Here is a 19,429-nt window from a genome sequence, read left to right on the forward strand (position 1 = left end):
TTGTGGCCAAAATGGTGGCCATGTTTAAAACTGGAATCATCCTAGAAAATATCAAGTTGTTCCCTCCCTCCCTCTGTATCAGATAAGGCTTCATTGCAAAATGGAAAGCGAACCTGCTTGACGCATTGCATCTCGCATAGCCACATCCATTGCATGCTCAGCATGGTGCATGATGTATTTTCTGTCTGTGACTGTGTCCTACTTCTGTCTATCTGCGGGTACACGCGTGGTTCCAAGACTAGGGCATTATTGTTCTGCGTTGACAGCTCATCAGCTGTGACTAGCTCGTTGAGTCCCAAGAGACTGACGCAAGACAATGCTCGGGCCCCCTAGCTTTACTCCACCTGTCAAATGCATGTGAGGGGATGGGAAAATTGTTTTAAACGACTATGTGTCAATCCCAGATAAAAACTTTTTATTTATAAAACAATTCCATAAGCACAGGGTATTCACATTCATTGGTATGCTAGCATTAAAGGCATGTCTTTCTTTAAAGCTGAAAAGTAACAGTGTACGAGTAGTTTTGCTTTGTCTAGTACCTGAAAATGTACTGTCAAACCAGTACGTCGATAAAACGGCCAAAGTAGCCGCCGTAATTACAGCAATTTCAATGTCAAGTATGTGTAGAAGAATTTATAAATGTTTCAAATTTACAGCACAGTACTTTGGAAAACAACTGTATATACAAGACATACAAACATATAAAAGATATTGTTTAAATATTATTGCAGTTAAAACGTCAAAGCAGGAATTGACAGCCCCCAGAAAAGAAAATCCAGTACACTAAAATATCACACTATAATTACTTTGGGCAAAATATTTTCAGTTAATTAGACATGAACCTTAGAAACACTAACATAATTGATCATCCCTATAAATAAATAACAAATATTTTAAAGACAAAAACCTTCCGAAATTGAATCAAAATTCAATAGTATAGGCAAGCAATGTATTTTAGTGCACAAAATACAGCAAACAAGGCCTTACAAATCAATCTCATGGCCGTTTAGGCAGACTTCCCTCCACTCAGGGAGTTTGGCTGAACCTGGATTTCAGGGCCGGTCTCATTAGTTCATATCCGCTTCAGCTGCTTCCTGTTCTATTCCAACTGTACTTGTATGCATAGTGAAATATCGAGGCAGTTAACCGCATCCCCTTGTATGGACCGTCGGTCAGGGGAACAGCAACCTGAATCTGATGAATCAGAAGACGCCAATTGGCATAGGTTGAAGTAGATGTGACGGTGTAAGCTTTTCCCAGAACAGGGAGTTGCCATTCGGGGAGGAGGCGTAGTCTGAACAGATCCGGGAGGAGCCAGGTTATTGATCAGTGCTTGGCAGAACGATTGCAGAAGCAGCAGTTTGTATACTCCGCTCGGGAGGGCAGTCAATTTCCTGACTCTTGGCCAATAGGCATCTATTGTTTATTTTTTGTATTTTTTAATCCCCGACCCGGAACGAGCAGGTACCGCAGACACTCCCCATCGCACCACCCGATACAGGGGCCTTGCTCCGATCCGCTCGAGAATGTTATGCAGCTTTGATTCCCATGAAGGCGTCTTCCTACCCCCACCGGATGGTCTCAAGGGGATGGGGTGTCGTTCCCTGAGTCGGCGGCACAGCCCTCGGCGGGGTCATAGAAACAGTCCTCGTTGACCACCGACGTCAGGCTCTGGACGCTGAACTCCCTCTCCAGCAGGGAGTTGATGTCCATGACGGTCGCCGCCGCCGCGTCCGCCTGGCTGTCCAGCGAGCGGCTGCGACCCTTCAGGCTGCCCGGCGCCCCCGGGCTGCGTCTTACGCCCCCGCTGGGTTTCCTCTTCAGGGGGCTGTGGTTGGCGTGCGGCACCCGGTGCTGCCTCTCCGGCGTGTTCACCTCCGCGCCCTCGGGTTGAACGCGCGGGGCGGCGGGCGCTTCCTCCGAGAGCTGCAGCCGGAGGAAGCGGGCCTCGACGGCGCCGGCGCTCTCCCGCCGCTCGTCGCCCGGGCGCCTGCGGACGCCGCCGTCGGCGTCCTCGTCGCTCAGCGGGTCCGCCTCCTTCAGGGAGGAGGAGCCGGGCTGCGAGTGGCACCCGGAGTCCTGGGACCAGCTCTCCTGGGCGGGGGAGAGGCGGGGGTCCGCGGAGGCGCCGGGCGGGGCCGTCCCGCCGGAGGAGGAGCCCCGGGCGCTGCTGCTCTGGCTGCTCTCGTCCGAGTCGGGCCCCGCTTTGGTCTTGCCGGCCTGGGACGAGTTGCTCCTGGTCTTCCTGGACAGCCACGACGCCCTGGAGGAACCTGGTCGGACAGACGGGGGGGTCTGAGCAATGGGCCTCATCGGAAAGGAAAACATTTCACGTGCGCTGCCGCCGTGTTGTGATACGACGCGTTGTGAAACACTCTGCAATAACAGAACCCTCCCTCGGCGAAACATTATTTCATGATTTCAAGATCTTCAAAGTCAAACCTCTGTAAAAGGCTGAATTCAGAGTAGTACGCCGATTCTCTTTGTCTACTACTCGAACTCGGGCCGGCGGTAAACCGATAACAATCCAAGGACACCTCAGCCTCGCCATGAATAAATAGGAAGAGTACAGCGGGCGGGGCCCTCCCTGCGAACCGTCCCCCGGCGCTGATGGATGGCGCGGTGGGAGGCGGCGGCCTGTCATGCTCACCTATGCGGGCGGAGGAGGGCAGGGTGCCTCGTAACGGCGCCAGGCGCTCTCTGCAGCCTCTGTCCGGTGCCGCGTCGCCCTTGGTGGCTCTCCGCACGTTCTCCCTCAGGATGGAGCGCATCACCTTCACCACGTTGGCCTTGTACTCCGGCACGCTGCAGGGAGCAGGCGGAGGGAGAGGTTCGGCAAACGCAACGAAAGATTGCACTCGTTTCACGTGTGAGTTGCTCGCCGCTATGTTTGCAATAACACACATAAATCTCCTTCCCGAATCCCCCGCAGAATGCGAGATATTTCTCAAGATGCAGATTAACTAGAATTGAGGCCAAGTCTGTATGCGGCCAATTATTGTACAAACCGTGTGCGATTCACCCTGGGGCTCAGGGCATTACAATCACCACCTTTCTATTCAGGCTTAAGAAACTCAAGCAGCCGCTGTTGTGGAATTGTAGAACATGCAACCCAATGCGTACTGATCCTCAACTGACCTGCTGCAGAGCTGGAAGATGGTCTCTGGTCTCCCCTCCACCTCGGACCGGGTGTGGATCAGCTCCCAGATGCAGCTGGTCTCGGTGCCTGTGCCTGAGAGAGGCGGAGGAATGGCCCCAAAAGAAAAAGGCTTGCAATCAGAGAGACTAATGCATTTACTGTTCGGAAAATAACAGAGAGAGCAGGCAAGACTGACTAGGAGCGAGGCATGGAGATGAAAAGTAAATGGCTGGCTGAGAGGCTCCAGCGCAGAACAAAGACTTAATGGGTGTATTTTGTACCCAACTTTTTTTTTTCTGCTTGAGCTGGCATTGACATTTATTGTTCTGTTCTATTCATGGGGAGTGCAGAGGAGTATGATTAGCGTTTGCAGAGACAAAAAGATTAGTGAAAGGATCCGCTCCAGAGGGCGAGGAACTGCCTAGTGAGAGACCTTGTGAGGGCGCCACTGGGTGCACGTTTAACCCCAAGTAAACCCAGGTGAGGCACAGTGGGGCGGCGGGGGCTCCCTGTTTACCTGCAGTGTTCCCCAGGCGGACCTGCAGGGCCGAGAGCGGGATGAGCCAGCGGAACTTGAAGGGGTCCGTGTCGCCCTGGGAGGTCGAGGAGCGCGAGTTGGTCTGTTTGGGTCACACACACACACACACAAGTTTAGGTGAATGTGTACTGGAAACCGGCAGCATCGGGAAAATGAGGAAGTGAAAGGGTACGAGGAAAACATTCCTACCATTTTCTTCTTTAGCTTGTAGTGCTCCCTGTAGACCAGTATCACCGCCTTCTTGAACACTGATGAGAGAAAACATGTAGACATTGTTGGACTTCGAACTCTCCTCCCTGCGGACGCACTGGTGGCCCCTCCGAGACGCTCAAAGATTCCAAAGCTCAAAGATTCCTAGCGTCTGTGCTGCAACTTTTCCATGAAAAGAGCCTATGCTCTTTGCTCTTATCGGTCGATTGATCTCACTTTAATGACTTGCATAGGCACCCCCAACAGATCACATTAATGACTCGGGCTTGGTATCGTTCTTAGACCATTATTTCACGAGGCAAGGACAGCACTCTCAGTTGCATTCAAAACCTTTAATCACCAACAAGTTGCCAACATCGTTCTTAGACCAATAATGCATATGGACTATAACACCCATCTTTTTTTTTGCAATTTTCTTCCCCATTCGGAAGAAAACAACAAGGACTGCAGAGCGGTGACTCACCAAACACGGTCATCTCTGGGTCCTTTCTCATGCGTCCCAGCGAGGGGTGAGGGTTCAGCCAGACCGCCGGGGAATGCATGAGAAACTCTCCCATGGAGATCTCTGTGACCTGGAGAAGGAGCAGGAGACAGACGCCGCCATGGGGGCGGGGGGGGGGGGGGGGGGGGAGGGAGTCAGACTTTAGGGGCTGTGAGATACATACTAAGTGCTCGCGCGTCTGCAAACGGAGCTCCTCAGATACGACGCGCTAATGTCGATCACGCCACTCGCATGCTGATTCCCAGAATCAGACTTTTTATCCGGTGGCCTTCAGCCCGAGCCGGTGCTGGAGTGCTGCGAATGCTGATATTATGTCGAGTTCCAAACGCAATTTAGCCGGCGCTTTGAATATTAATGCAGCGGGTGACCGACGGCGGAATATTTCATCAGCTTCTGGATGGCTTGGCACCCTGGGGGGAAAACGGCGCCCGGGCCAGCGCGTAAATAGCGTGAAAACAGAATCAGAAGATGTGCCGCGGACACGCTTGGTACTTTCCCCCCCCGTGACTCGGGGAGACGGGGCTGATGGCCACTTAATGCGCCGCGTTTTCACTAAAGCTAAACTGTAAATCTGTCACACAACATGCACACTGTGACAAAGCATAAAGTGTTTTCTCCCATCTCGCTATCCTCCCCCCCCCCACCCCTCCATCTTAATCACTTAAGTAAAAGGCTGACGTTCCACCATTACTGATTCCATTTAAGTACGTGCGGATCAAGGTTGACGAGTTAGAGTCCTCCTATATATTAAATTGCCCTTCCCATCCGCTTAAGTGATCGGGACTCTCTCTCTCCCCTTTTATTTTCCGCCATGATCCGCCATGCTGCCTCTACCTCTTTGTTGTGGCCCGTCTGCTCGGCGACCAGCTGGTCGAAGACGGCGCCGTAGTCCTCGTAGAGCTTCTGCATGTCGTTGATGTGGCTGGCCACCTTCTCCATGGCCTTCAGGGCCTCTGTGTGTGTGTGTGTGGAGGTGAGCAGGGAGAGAGAGCACACGGGTAAGTTCCTTCTGTGTACTTAAAAAAACAGGGTGTATAAATACACACAGTGTACACATTCTTTCATATCTCCCTTCCCCTAGGCCCAGGCTCCATATTGTTGCTGGATTGTATCGGAGGAATGAATGACGATGAAAAACTTGGCCGGTGTCTAATCTGGTTTTCTGGATCTGAAGGTCATGCCGGCCAAATCTGATTCTGTGGGTCCAAGCGAGGACCTCATTGTGTCCCACGGAGATCAGAAGATCAAGGTCACTTTGAAACTGTGTAAAGCCACATCTTTATCTGTGTGTGCGTGCGGATGTGCGCGTGCGTGGGTGCGTGTGTGCGTTGGGTCTACCGTTGAGGTGGTAGTGCTCCTCGCTCTCGACGTCTGTGAGTGAGACCAGCTCCCGGAGCAGCAGCGGGTACTTGAGGACCCTCTGGACGGGCTTAATCAGGTACGACTCCAGGGTGGAGGAATGCTGCTTGGTGGGGTTCCTGGCATCCAGGAACTCTTTGAACGCCCGGTCCGTCTTCACTAAAGGACAAAAAAACAAACAAAACAGATGTAATGATCAGACGAAATTGCACATCATTGCGTTGGCTTGAGCCATCGTTTGTATTTGTTCCATCACTTTCTCTGCCGACTAGCTTTGATGTCCATATGTTGCATGGTTTGGACAATCCAATGGAAACTACGAGCACTTCACCCGAGCAAGACCACTGCAGCACACCAGCTATAAACAGCAGACAGCAAAGAGACACAGGCTTGTTTTGGTTGAGGTTGTTGTCGTATTTTACAGGGCCACGCCACCGCCCAGAAATAACACCCTCCAACCACTTGCCACTATCTTGGAATCCCACTCGTGTCGAGACGCTTGTCATCCGTTCTCACGTTGCCAAAAGGGAGCGCCGCGTTCCTGCCAGACTGTGCGTGTCAACATGTTAAAGCAGTGCCAGGAAATCGGTGGTGTTACACCGACGCAGGCCGCGGCCCTGGGACGGGTGGGCGACAGCCAGGGCTCCCGGCTTTAAGAAAAGGTCAAGCACCAGACTGAATCAATGCGCGATGATGCAGCTCTCACACAAGACAGTATGGGGGGGGGGGGGGGGGGGGGGGCGGCGAGAGACGTTTTCTCCCGAGCGACGTAGCCGTTCCCTCCTGTTTTCAGGCGCACAGCCGGGGAGGGGGTCGGAGGGGGGGGGGGGGGGCATTTAAGTATTAATTATAGCACTCAACAGACAGGCAGCTGCATCGACACCTCTGTGAGTAATTGGCAGGCAATTAACGAGTCGACAAGTAAACAAAGTCGGGCGAACCCCGAAACAGTCGCGGCAGCGCGGCAGAGCAGATGCGGGCCAGTGGAGGGAGGGGGGGGGGGGAGGGACGGACTGGTGCGATGATGGGCTTGGCATATAATTACTTGAAGGGTTTAGTCAAACGCCCACGCTTTCTTCCCTCAGTCCTTGGCTCAGCTGGTTTTGGATGGGGCTGCAGAGTTCGCTGCTGCTGCTGCTGCTTTGGGGTCCTGCTGCGCTAAGCATATACCCACTCAGAGGAACGCGCGTGTGTGTGTATGTGTGTACTTGTGTGTGTACTCTGTTACCCGGGTCTGTTTTTAGCCCCACCTTGCAATTAGCAGGACGTATAATGTTCCCGGGCTTGCTGCCTTGTAGCAGAGACTGCACAGCGGCGTAGTTCTGCTGCTTCGGTCCAGTGTTGTGTAAATGTTTGGGTTCAAGAAAAAGAAGCTAGGGCTATTTTTGTGTGTGGCGAACCATGCTATGTTGTTATCGCCCTGCAATGTTTTTAGTGTCCTGTTTGTCATGTTTTCCCGATAATGTTCTGTTCTTTTGCTTTGCCAAAATGCTCCATAGAGACCACAGAAAGCTATTTCCATCACAGCTTTGCAATCTTTTGCTATATCCAACTCCAATCTCCGCTACTATTTGCATCACAACAATGTTTTCAAGTTCACAAGTTTCCAGCGACCTAATGGTCCATCCATCTTATTCTACACTTTCACGTTGTATTCGGCACTCCGAATTCAACTGCAAATATTCCAGAGCAAGCGATTTGTCCAACACCATCTATCTAATGTGCTCAATCAACCTTGCTTATCGTCGGCAGGACGACATTCAATTATTCAAATCCCTGATTTGTGTTTTGGGAATAAGCTGAGGAGAAGGGATGGAAATAAATTGGGCTGGAAGGGGTTTTTAATTAAACACGGTTTCTATGATGTCTGACAAAGATAAATCACACTGGTCAGAATAGAGGGGGGTCGGGGGGGAAGACGATCAAGATGACCAAGATGACCAACTTGGCAGATGACCAAAATATTTGATACCCCCTTGAGATGAATTACCCTCCAACCCTATCATATGACACCCCCATCCCTCTCTGGGACCATCCCATCACCCACCCCCCATAGTCATTTTCTTGTCATTTTCCCGAAGCACATGAGAGCATTTTCTCCAAGGAAAACCGGTCTCCCAATCCTTCCTCTGTCTGGCAGCATTCCCAAACACAAACAATGTGTGAACACTTTTTATGCAAGGCATCTGTGTTTGTTACAAAATGTCCTATTCTTTTTTTCCTTTTGCTATTTTTACAATAGTTGTGTTGTTAGTGGCCTGGAGCTCATTTGAAACCTGCCAACAGGAGAAGCTCCATCCAGTTGCAGGCTCCCGCTAACAGACACCAGAGTAGTCTGGATAATGGGAGGCCTTTTCAACATCGTAACAACCAGAGATAAACTAGGTCCACCGCTGATGGCTATCTAAAGATAGAGAGGTAGATGGCGCTAGATGGAACACCATCAATGACATGTTTCTCCTTTTAGGGAGAGTTTTTGTTGAGTGAAATAACAGATTCATATAGCGCCTGGAAGAATGAGCTGAACAATGTTAGCCTGGAAAAATCATACAAATATCACCATATGAGCAGGAGCTGGACATATTTACCTTATTTATGACTTTCATATTTTTTTTAATGTATAGCAAATTAATATATATCAGCAGTTAGTGGCCATAGCAGAACAGACGTTAAATAACAAAAAAAAAAAAAAACTGACGGGGCACTTGCAAGGCAAGCCTATATAAACTGTAATCACATTATGTGTTCCCAGATCATAGAAAAGTATGTGCGTCTGCCTCACAAGAGTGAAAGTCTTTTTCAGTTTCACTTGAACATAAATAGCACCGTTGTGGTTGCCTCTCGACAAACTGTACTCGGGGGTCATTTGCCCGTTTGCATAATGGAAATTCCCCCTGCATAGGGGCTGCGGGGGCGGAGCCTCGGGGCACAGCATCCAGCGCTAGGCAACCGCCTGTGATGCAACGCAGGCGCAAGGGCACCGCATTTTGACCAGAAGAGTTTGGACGAGACTTCACCGTGCGTATCTCTCCCCTAATGAGTGACGTGCGTGTGCGTGTGCGTGTGTGTGTGTGTGTATATATGTACCTCTTTCCAGAACCTTCTGGACCTTGATGTGGTTGGCACAGAAGCCGCTGTAGAGCTTGAAGTGGTCGGCGTAGTAGAGGAAGGAGGCGCCCAGGGAGAACAGCAGCTTCTGGTAAACAAGTGGAGAGAGGAGAGATGAGTATCAACAATCACGCCAGGACAGAGGCGGCAGGGGGAGGGGCCGGAGTGTGTGGCTGTGTGCTGCGAGCGATGGAGAGAGTGCAAACATGTGAAATCGTGACCCCGGCCACTCGGGTCTCTCCCTGGGGAGACCCCCCTCCCCCTGTCCATTTTATCCCCCCCTCTCTTGATCTCACTCTTGTTTTCTCTACATCTCCCTCTACCCCTCCCTCCCTCTCTCTATCCCTCTCTCCTCTTACACCTCTTTATATCCCCTCTCTCTCTCTCTCTGTGTCTCTCTCTCTGCCTCAGAGTTCACAGGCTTCAGCCAGCGGTGCGATGGATGCAGCCTTTCCCCTGATCAATAGAGCCCACACCTCCTCGTGCCAGGGGTATCAATCACAATAACATGACCCTGTCATGCGTCTTCAATTATGAATGCCTTTCATGACTTCAAAACAGGGTGCCGCCGTCGCCTAGAAAGACATCTCAACCGCGGAACTGCCACCACCGTGTTTGTGTATTTGTGTGTTTGTGTGTGGTCTGCTGCTAAGGTACGGGTGTTCTCAGCCGGCTCCTGTAATGTTGTTTTGTTTGTGCCGACGCGGAGGTGTGGATGAGTAATGATTGCGGTGGGTCAGAGTGAGACAAAATAAACTAACAGCTGCAGAATAACGCCTCCCTCTGTGTCTTTGTGTTTCGGTTGACGCTACAGGGCTGTGATAAGTGACGGGTGTTCCGATATACATCTTCATGTTTAGACATGTGTGACATTTACAGTATATACATGGGCATAACTTCCTGTAGCTCAATATGGTGAGGGAGTGGGTGCATCTTGGCATAAATGTAGGTGTGTGTGTGTGTGTGTGTGGTCAGCCTGAGCTCACCTTGAACAGAGCGGGGGTAAATGAAGAGAGGTAGGGGTGTGTGTGTGTGTGTGTGTGTGTGTGTGTGTGTGTGTGTGTGTGTGTGTGTGTGTGTGTGTGTGTGTGTGTGTGTGTGTGTGTGTGTGTGTGTGTGTGTGCACGTGTGTGTGTGTGTGTGTGCGTGTGTGTCGTCGGCCTGAGCTCACCTTGAACTGAGCGGGGGTCTCCAGGGTGCTGAAGTCGGGCGAGGAGGCGATCTTCTCCTCGAGGGTCTGCAGGAAGACCCTCTGGAAGTCCAGCATCTCGGGCAGGCTGCCAAACAGACTCTCCATCTGCCAGACCATAGGGTTCAGAGCTGGGTGTTAAACGTGTGTGTGTGTGTGTGTGTGTGTGTGTGTGTGTGTGTGTGTGTGTGTGTGTGTGTGTGAGAGAGAAGTTTAAGACGGAAGTGAAGGCTGGGGAGAAATATGGGTCTAGAAGGAGAGTGAGTACAATGTGATGGAGCAGCAGGCTGGGGGTCTCATGAGGGAGAGTGATTCATAACAGTCAGAGTTAGAAATATACACTGATGGCTCGCCTGCTGATAAATGCACTCGGGGAATATGGCAACAAGCACGCACGCACGGACACACGCATGCACGCACGCGCACGCACACACACCTATCATTAAAATCCATTTGCGGCCGCCCTGTCCTTGTCCACTTTGTGGGCTGGACATGTCTTTGTGTCCCATAATGGTCTTTTAATTTGCCCGAGTGCTCAGCATACAATCGACTCGCCGGCGCTGCCAGGAGGGACGTCCTGTGTTTGAGGTCGTGCTCGCCGCACTGTCGCTCGCCCGAGGGAGAGAGAGGAGGAGGGGGAGGGGGAGGGGGAGGGGGAAGGGCGAAGTGCAGGGGGAGGAAATGCCAATGACCTCCGCCAAGGTCATTGCCATTCCAGAAGCACCGTGTATTGTCTTGTTATAAAACCCTATAAAATAGTCCAGTTTTTCTGTGTGTTAATCCTGGGAATTGAAGTGTCGATCAATGTAAGGGAATGGGTCATGTTAAATGACAATCACAGTGAAATCCACAGTGGTTATCGGTGTCCTGGAGCAAGGCGTCTTATTGGCTTGTTCCTCTGGGAGGCTGCCGGTCAGCATGGGGGGGGGGGGGGGAATGTCCGAATTTGGCCGACAGCCAGTCCCAGCAGTAATGAGGGAGATATGGTGGCCCGGGGCAGGTCAATCTCATCACCACCCCCTTCCTACTCCTCGAGTAACACGCACTATGAATCCCACATCATGAACACCTCCCAAGACTCTACCCATCCACCTGACACACATACCTTCACACACACACATACCTTCACACACACACACACACACACACACACACGTATACACATACCTCATCCAGCGTGAGGAAGGTTTCATCCTGCAGGGGCTTCAGGTAGATGTCAAACAGGCACGCCAGGTCCTACAGACAGACAGATGGACAGACAGAGATGCAGACACAAAAAGAAGGTCAGTGATTAGAAATCAAACAGTGATGCCAGAAGACATCGTCCTTCTCACCTGCAAGCCTTTAAAACTCCCCTGTGATCTTTCTGCGGCTCTACCTTTCATTTACCCCCCCTTTTCATATCTACTCCCATCTCTCTCTCTCTCTCTCTCTCTCTCTCTGCCCATCTTCTCCCCTACCTCTCCCCCCATTCCGTCCCCCAGCTACTGGCCTTCCATTCAGTCACGTTTTCCCTTCTCTCCCCTTCATTACTGCCGCAGCACTGCCTCGCCACCGGCACATTCACTCATTAGGTTGATTTATGGCACCCGCCCGCCCCCACACCCACCCACCCACCCACCCATCCGCCCCTACCCACACACCCCAATGCTCCCCGTCCCAGGTGCTGTAGCCCGTCCTAATTGTTCAAACCCCCAAGTAGCACAGAGAGAACCGTAGCAAGGCATTCTGGGAAGAGACTTTTTTTTTCTCCGTTGGCCTAGAAGTAGTTATGGTGATGGAGGGGAGGGTGGGAGTGGAAAATGATGAACTGGAGAATAGTGAGATGTTAACAAAGAGAATAGGAAGGGGGGGGGGTGTTGGTGTGTGTGTGTGTGTGTGTGTGTGTGTGTGTGTGTGTGTGTGTGTGTGTGTGTGTGTGTGTGTGTGTGTGTGTGTGTGTGTGTGTGTGTGGAGGAGCAGCAGCATGCGTGGGAGAGGAACAAATGAAGAAGGAAAAGAAAAAGCTGGCGGAAGCCCGTCTGGGGTAATCAGAGGGCTCTGGAAGGTGCTCAGAGGGCTGGAGAGGAGAGCAGCACTTTCACACGGGTCACCCGGGCAGCAGGAGGAGGAGGAGGAGGAGAGAGAAAGAGCAGAGGTCGCCACGGCAACCCCCTTAGTCGGTGAGGATGGGAGGTGGATCGACGATGACAGCACTGGGCAAGCGCCGCGTCAGTCTCTCGGAGGCTGCCAGGGAGAAGCAGTCACCCCGCCGCCCTCTATTCATGGTTAGTTCCACCCCTCGCTCTCCCACTGTTTAGCAGCCTCGATCTCCCCCTGTCTCGTCGACTCGCCCCCGTCACTCCCCCGCCACTCTGAAGCACATTGGCTCCTCTCTCCCCCACCGCTATTGGTTTATGAAGCTCTGATGGCCGGCGGGCGCGCCGCTGTCATTGGATGTTTATGCCGCTGAACGACAGCTTTATCGCTGAAGGAAAACGACTGAAGAGGATCTCAGGGCAGCGTTTTACGGCGTTCCAAAAGCACTAGCGTGCCTGGAGGGCACATCAACGATTCAGCGCTTTGTTTGACGCCAGAGTCCCCTGAACACGTTTGATAGACACCACCGAGAGAGACGTCTTGTGCTGCAGGGCTTAAGAGTCGAGGCAGGTCCCACTTCCTTAAGACCCCTGCCCGCGCCCCGCCGTAGCCCTACAAGACGAGCGCTCACCTTCACGTAGGACTTCTCCGTGTCCACCAGCTCCTGGATCACCTTGCGCAGTCTCTCCGTGGGGCTCATGTGCCTCTGGCAGGGTCTGAGCAGTGTGGCGGCGGCGGTGGCCTCTGCGCCGGGGCCCGACTTGGACCCCTGGGTGGACGCCGCCGCACCCTTGGCCCCCGAGACGGGTCCGTCCTGGAAGGACTGGTAGAGCGTGCACACCGTGTCCACGCTCTGGGGGGGGGGGGGGAAGAGAGAGAGAGAGAGAGAGAGAGAGAGAGAGAGAGAGAGAGAGAGAGAGAGAGAGAGAGAGAGAGAGAGAGAGAGAGAGAGAGAGAGAGAGAGAGAGAGAGCGATGAGTTGTCTGGAAGTCTGTCGTTAGGAATGTTTTCATGCACCACTGTTTCCTGTAACACCCATCACACGGGTGATGGGTGATGGGGCAGATGCCCACGTCATTTCAACACATTGTCGTTTTAACGGTTATGCCGTTTAAAACAAAATCAGCTCTTTCTGTCGTAGCGAAAAGAGTGCTCTGAAACAGGAGGTGAGCGAGAGGGTAGGGTAAGGAGTATTGCATCCCACAGGGGGGTGAGATCACTCAGCCCCCTGTGGTGCGCACACACACACACACACACACCCCCCTCCATGGAAGGCAAAAAAAAAAAAAAAAGAGTGCAGTGTTGCGTCAAGCGACTTTACAGTCAGTAAATTCGACAGAAGTCCTCAGAACATCAAAATGACACGAGTAAACTGTCAAACAGATGCTCGGGGAAGAAAAAACAATTCAATAGACTGCGTTCTTCAGCACATTCCCCCAGCGGTGAACCTCATTTAGATTCAGCCACTGTTGGCTACAGAACAATGCTGTAATTCCACATACATGCAGCAAGAAGAAAAACGCTCAGAAACAATGGGACGCTACTGCCAAAGCATTGTGTAGATGTTCCCAGGACGTGCTATATGCTCCCCGGCATCACAGCCAGCTTTATGTATTAAGTCTCTTGGTGCGGGGGGGAAGGGGGGAATATCCTAGAAGGGTTGAGCCAGCATTAGCCGCGCGGTTAATTATTTCTCGCGGATTCGTGACGGACAGTTATGCCGATTTACGTCACATCAGTTCCAGTGGATTTGCCACGCTCGGGGTCGTTAAATACATATTTCCACTCCGGGTCTGTGGCGCTGGCGTTGCAGCTCAACCGCCTGAGACTTGAGGTCTGAAATATCCCCTACTCCTGCGTACGTTGGGCGCTACCTACTATGGCTGCTGCACCCCTGACAAGGTCAGCCCGGTGTCTTTATGGGAAGCAAATCATGATTCATAACAGCGCGGACTAGCCCCCTGGGGCTGGGGAATTAGCGCTTTGGCTAGCAGCACAGTGGCGCCCGTGTGCGGCGGCGGGTGAGGTTATAACATCGGCTACAGCGTCCGCGCCCCGGTGATTTATAGCCGCAGTTTGCCCTAATTGGCTATAATACCGGTATTAATGTTTCATGACATCTACAAAGACTTCATTGTGAACATTCAGTAGTATTCTCGCCGCGATACAAAATGCACATAAAAGAAACACATTCATCTAGTTTTTTTTGCCTCGACAAGGCTGCAGCAACACGAGAGCCCGCTCTCAGACGCGTCGGGGGCGCCGGGCTGCCGGCTCATCCTTGGTCCGCTGTCTGTGATGTATCGCGGCGCGGCGCTCCGAGGCCAGTCACTCTCGCTCGCTGTAGCGTCGGCTTGACGGGCCGCAGCGCCGCGTTGGCACGGCAACGCGGGCAGCTCAGTGAGAGCACTGCTAGCGCGCGGGGTGGCGGGTCAGCAGTATCGGACGGCTCGCTCAAGCACACACACACACACACACAGTGTGTGTGCGCGTGTGTGTGTGTGTGGCTGTTGAAATGCTGCATAAGCAAGAACCAAAGTGAGGCCTGTCACTAAAGAGAAGAGAAGAAACAGTTGCATAGATCAATATACCCTTCAGTCCCACACTAGCACATCCATACACACACGCGCACACAAACACACACACACATGCACGCACCAATCTGCTGATGTTAATCTAGTCCGTCTCTGTCTGTTCTCCCTGATCCTATGAGACTCTGCCCACTAGCCCACACTGACAATAATAATAAGAGCGACAATAACAAACCAACGATGAGACAGCCGTGACAGCCATTACCCCGTCCAGACTACTGACGCACTGATGTTATTGTGTTTCTACAAGTGTGTGTGTGTGAGTCCTCATCAGGCTCCTTCAAGTGATCTAGCGCCCACCACCCGGCATGTACTCTGGGGCTCTCTGAATGTGGCCCGATAATTACATGGAGACCAAACATCTCCCTGCACTCTCGGGCTGGGGACGGACACACACACACACACACACACAGCTCTAGATTGCATCTGCCGCACGCTGCAGCCTGACCGAGGCACAGTCTACTAGAGTTAGAGGATATAGAGGAGACAGATTCATCGTAGAGCCGGCCAGCTCCTTCACATAGATTGTTCAGGAGGTGGCGGGCAGCCTTGAATAAACAAACACGTGTCAGAACACAGATTCACAGCATGGTCCCTGGAGGGAGACGCCCACCTCCCCCCCCCCCCCCCCCCCCACGTGTGTGTGTGTGTGTGTGTGTGTGTGTGTGTGTGTGTGTGTGTGTGTGTGTGTGTGTGTGTGTGTGTGTGTGTGTGTGTGTGTGTGTGTGTGTGTGAGATGTTTTAAGTATATGTGTGTAAGTATATATGTGTGTGTGTGCGTGCGTGCGTGTCCATGTGATGTTTTCAAAAGCCACATAATCGGCAGAAGGACCAGCTAAACAAACAATGCACACGTGCTGGAATGCATGCGATGGGAAACCCGCACACGGTGCATACAGACACGACGCGGTGTTCTCTGAAATCCCCTGCCCCGCGCCAGAGGCACACGGCTGGTCACAGAGTGACATTTCCATTCAAGCCCTGAAAGCAGGTACCTGCATTGAGGCGTGACTGGGAGCAGTCAGCATAGAGACAGGCACAATGAATGAGAGAGCGAGAGAGGGCTAGAGAGAGAGAGTGAGAGAGAGACGCATGGCGACGGCAGGCAGGCAGGCAGACCGACACTGTGTCGTGACTCAGGATTCGCTATCCCCTCACAACAACAACCCCACCAAGGCAGGATGAAAGCCAGCCCAAATAGCCAATTCAGAGCTGAGGAGAGGAGTGAGGAGAGGGGGGAGAGAGGCCTGGCACCCCCCTGGGTGAGACTGGGGGTGGCGGGGGGGATTTGAGAAAAGAGGAGTGTGGAGATAGCGATGCAAAAATCCACACCGTCAAATTTTTTGCAATCATTTTCGCTTTAAGCCAAAGTCACCCACTGTGATTAAAACGACTATACACTCTTTGTCACTAAAGAGTATGTATAAGTATAAACTATCAGTACCAAGGAGAGACGAGTGTGGGATTTGAACCCAGATGCAGGTTTCTGTTAACGCTCAACTCTCTCTCGCTCGCTCACTCTCTCTGCTCTGATAAATCTCATCACCTTGCGAATGGAATTTAGCAGGTGTGACATTCAAAGAAGAACATTTTCTACACAAAAAGCAGAACACTGGTTGAGAGGAAGATAAGGTGAAAAAGGAAGATGCATTCCAAAGTTTGGTGTTTTGTGTGAACAGGGCACATTTTCTGCCGAGCTACAGTCCACCAAGCAAGCCATTGTTGTGTCCCTTATAGCGCACACAATACACTTTGAAACCCCCCCATTAACAACAGTGGCCATCATCTGCATAACTGCTCTCCATCTCCCTGTACAAATAATTATCCTCCACTGTTCTACCAAAAAAACTCCCCATGGAATATCGTCCCTTTCATAAGTGGCAATACTTACAACAGAAAGATGGAGTGCCATTCAGAACGCACTTAAACCTCAATCCTCTGTAGTGCGACTTCTGCACACACACACACACACACACACACACACACACACACACACACACACACACACACACACACACACACACACACACACACACACACACACACACACACACACACACACACACACACACACTTTGATCATCGCCCCCAAGAAAAAAGAAGGCTGCGGCGGGGGGTATGAAAGCGGGGAGGCGACGTGGCGGTCGCCATGGGTTACCATGAAGAGCAGCCGGTAGAGGAGCCTCCAGGCCGCCGTGGCGTGGCGCCGCGTCCGTCGCGCCAAGGAGCAGCCCTTCCTGCGCACCCTGATCGCCCTCCCCGACGGCATGACACCACCGGGAGGGGACACCCCCCCCCCCCCCCACACACACACACACACACGCACTCACGCACCCCTGGCTCGTTTACTTCCTCCGTCCACTCTCTGGTCGTCACTCACACTGAGGTCCACCTCCTGATGGCCGGTCCTCCCCCTACTTCCTCTCTCTCACACTCTCTCTCACACACACACACACACACACACACACACACACACACACCTGCTGTATCCCACACAGAGCCCAGCATGGACTGTGCCCTCCCCCCCCCGCCCCACTCCCTTCAGAGCGCAGTGTCAGAGAAACCCACGCCACCCCCACAGCACCTTCAGCTCAGAGCAGATTCAGTGGTTCGCTGGTGATTGGGAATCAATAATCACTCGCAGAGATGGAAAGAGGTGATGAGGGGGGGGATTCGGGACAATATATACTCCAATATATAATATATCCTCCTCTTTTCCTCTACTCTCCCTGTGAGTCTGTTCATCAGTCGCTGGTCTTGGCTCGTCTCCTTTGGTCTACCTCCCAAGTCATCCATTCATGTTGCCCCCGCCTAATCCTCTTCTTCTTCTTCTTTTTTCCCTGCCTTGCATCTCCTCCTGGCTTCTCCTCTCCCCTCTCTCATCCGTCCATGTTACCCTGCTGTAGGTTTCCACAACACACGGGGGTCTGTATGGGCAGACCGTGCTGAATAGCAGCAGCACAATGTGGACTGTTCTGGCTTGTTGATGCACCGCCCTCACTACCACCAGCACCCACCTACACACCACCCATCACCACCACCACCACTCCCACCCTCGCTCCAGATAAACAGCCAGGAATGGCTGACTGCGGTAAAGTGAAGATCTGTCGATGCACTGTTGATGACCAAACAGGAATTCACGCCCCTGGCCTTGTTCAGGAACGAAGGGAGAGAAATTAAGGCTCTTGTTGTTTTGAGTTTGGAGGTGATTGTGTGTGTGTGTGTGTGTGTGTGTGTGTGTGTGTGTGTGTGTGTGTGTGTGTGTGTGTGTGTGTGTGTGTGTGTGTGTGTGTGTGTGTGTGTGTGTGTGTGTGTGTAAAATAAAACAGCTATTATTTTTACTATCAAGTAATTAGACGCTTTCATCTAAAGTTACAGTGAATTCATTAAGTTGCAGTTTGTGGTACGAGAGCTTGGCTCAGCGGTGAACCTGGAAGGCTACAGACATTGGGAGTCGAACAAGGTACCTTCAGGCTCGGAAGGTACCTCAGCATCCTGGACCGTCTTTAGACGGTCCACCACCACATCTGATCCAATGTCTAAAGGGGGGCCGGTTAGGGAGTGGAGCCCACAGTCACTTTCATAGCATTAGTCTGATTAAATACAGATTACCAGGCCTTGGTTTAGCAGGTAAGCAGCAGGTGGAGATACTCTCTGGCGGTCCCTGATTGGACGACACTGCCTGGGGGAGTGTGTGGTCAGGCGCGCATGTTTGTGTGCATCCATGTGTGTGTGTGAGAGAATGAGAGAGAGAGAGACTTTGGCAAAGACAAGACAGTCGAATTAAGAGGCGGTGCGTTGATGCCAGCACTGCTAACTTGCAGCAGGAGGCCGGCTCCCTCCCTCCCTCCCTCCCTCCCTCCCTCCCTCTCCCTCCAAGCTTATTATGTGCTCCACGATAATGTGCCGCGTTCACAACATGTCACAGCAGTCCCTTATATTACCTCCCCTCACCTGCATAATGAAGCCATTTACCAGATCACACAGACACTCACAGAGGCCGCTGTGAGGACGACAACAACACACAGCACCGGGTGTACTTTTCAGTTTCGGTTTTGTTTCCTCGGAGCGTCTCCGCTACCAACCGCAGTGCAATAAATCATACGTCTAGGGCGGGGGCGGAGGGGGGGAGGGGGCTTTATAATAAAAAGAGGAGGAAAAACACAACAAACTGCCTGTTCTCTCGCTGTATCACCGGTGGTTTCCCAGACAAAACGCTGATCCAATCAAAGTGGAAGCCTTGTCGCATCCCACTGTACAACCGCAACGAGAGCCGACACAAGCTAAACAAACATGGAGAGCGGCGCGGCGAGAATGAAATGAAGGAAAAGGTGCAGGTGAGGAGGAGAGGGAGAGGGTGGGAGGGGGGGGGGGATATGAAGTATAGACACGTCCGTGGGGGGCTGGCTTTACGCATCCTTCACACCGAGAGAGAGCCTCGATGTGTCAGAGGGAGACAGAAAGGCCGAGAGCACCGGGGAGAAAGAGGGAGAGAGGGAGAGAAAGAGAGACAGACAGACAGACAGACAGGGAGAGGCAGAAAGGGAGAGGCAGAGAGAGAGATAAAGAGAGAGATAAAGAGACAGACAGGGAGAGGGGGAGAGAGACAGACAGGGAGAAACAGACGGCGAGAGAGAGAGAGGCAGACGGATATAGAGACCGAGAGACAGCAGGAGGCCAGGTAGGCGAGTGATTCATTCGGCCAGTTAGGCTA

General features: G+C 52.3%; 1 protein-coding gene across 3 annotated transcripts in view; it reads right to left on the minus strand.

Annotated features, from left to right (window-relative positions):
- Nucleotides 1-400: 400 nt before the first annotated feature.
- tiam2a (TIAM Rac1 associated GEF 2a) overlaps nucleotides 401-19,429 on the minus strand; it is an 81,418-nt gene continuing 62,389 nt past the window's right edge. For all 3 annotated transcript variants that reach the window (XM_084481930.1, XM_084481931.1, XM_084481932.1), the window contains exons 16-27: nucleotides 12,756-12,977; nucleotides 11,213-11,281; nucleotides 10,028-10,153; nucleotides 8,836-8,944; nucleotides 5,728-5,907; nucleotides 5,224-5,342; nucleotides 4,351-4,459; nucleotides 3,867-3,925; nucleotides 3,657-3,759; nucleotides 3,139-3,232; nucleotides 2,651-2,805; nucleotides 401-2,273 (exon numbers count right to left, since the gene is read on the minus strand). In XM_084481930.1, the coding sequence (XP_084338056.1) occupies nucleotides 1,582-2,273; nucleotides 2,651-2,805; nucleotides 3,139-3,232; nucleotides 3,657-3,759; nucleotides 3,867-3,925; nucleotides 4,351-4,459; nucleotides 5,224-5,342; nucleotides 5,728-5,907; nucleotides 8,836-8,944; nucleotides 10,028-10,153; nucleotides 11,213-11,281; nucleotides 12,756-12,977 (2,037 nt within the window). In that variant the 3' untranslated portion in view covers nucleotides 401-1,581. The remainder of the gene's footprint in view (nucleotides 2,274-2,650; nucleotides 2,806-3,138; nucleotides 3,233-3,656; nucleotides 3,760-3,866; nucleotides 3,926-4,350; nucleotides 4,460-5,223; nucleotides 5,343-5,727; nucleotides 5,908-8,835; nucleotides 8,945-10,027; nucleotides 10,154-11,212; nucleotides 11,282-12,755; nucleotides 12,978-19,429) is intronic.

The sequence above is a fragment of the Micromesistius poutassou genome, assembly GCF_964030765.1.
Source record: "Micromesistius poutassou genome assembly, chromosome: 17".
In the NCBI taxonomy this organism is placed as follows: domain Eukaryota; kingdom Metazoa; phylum Chordata; class Actinopteri; order Gadiformes; family Gadidae; genus Micromesistius; species Micromesistius poutassou.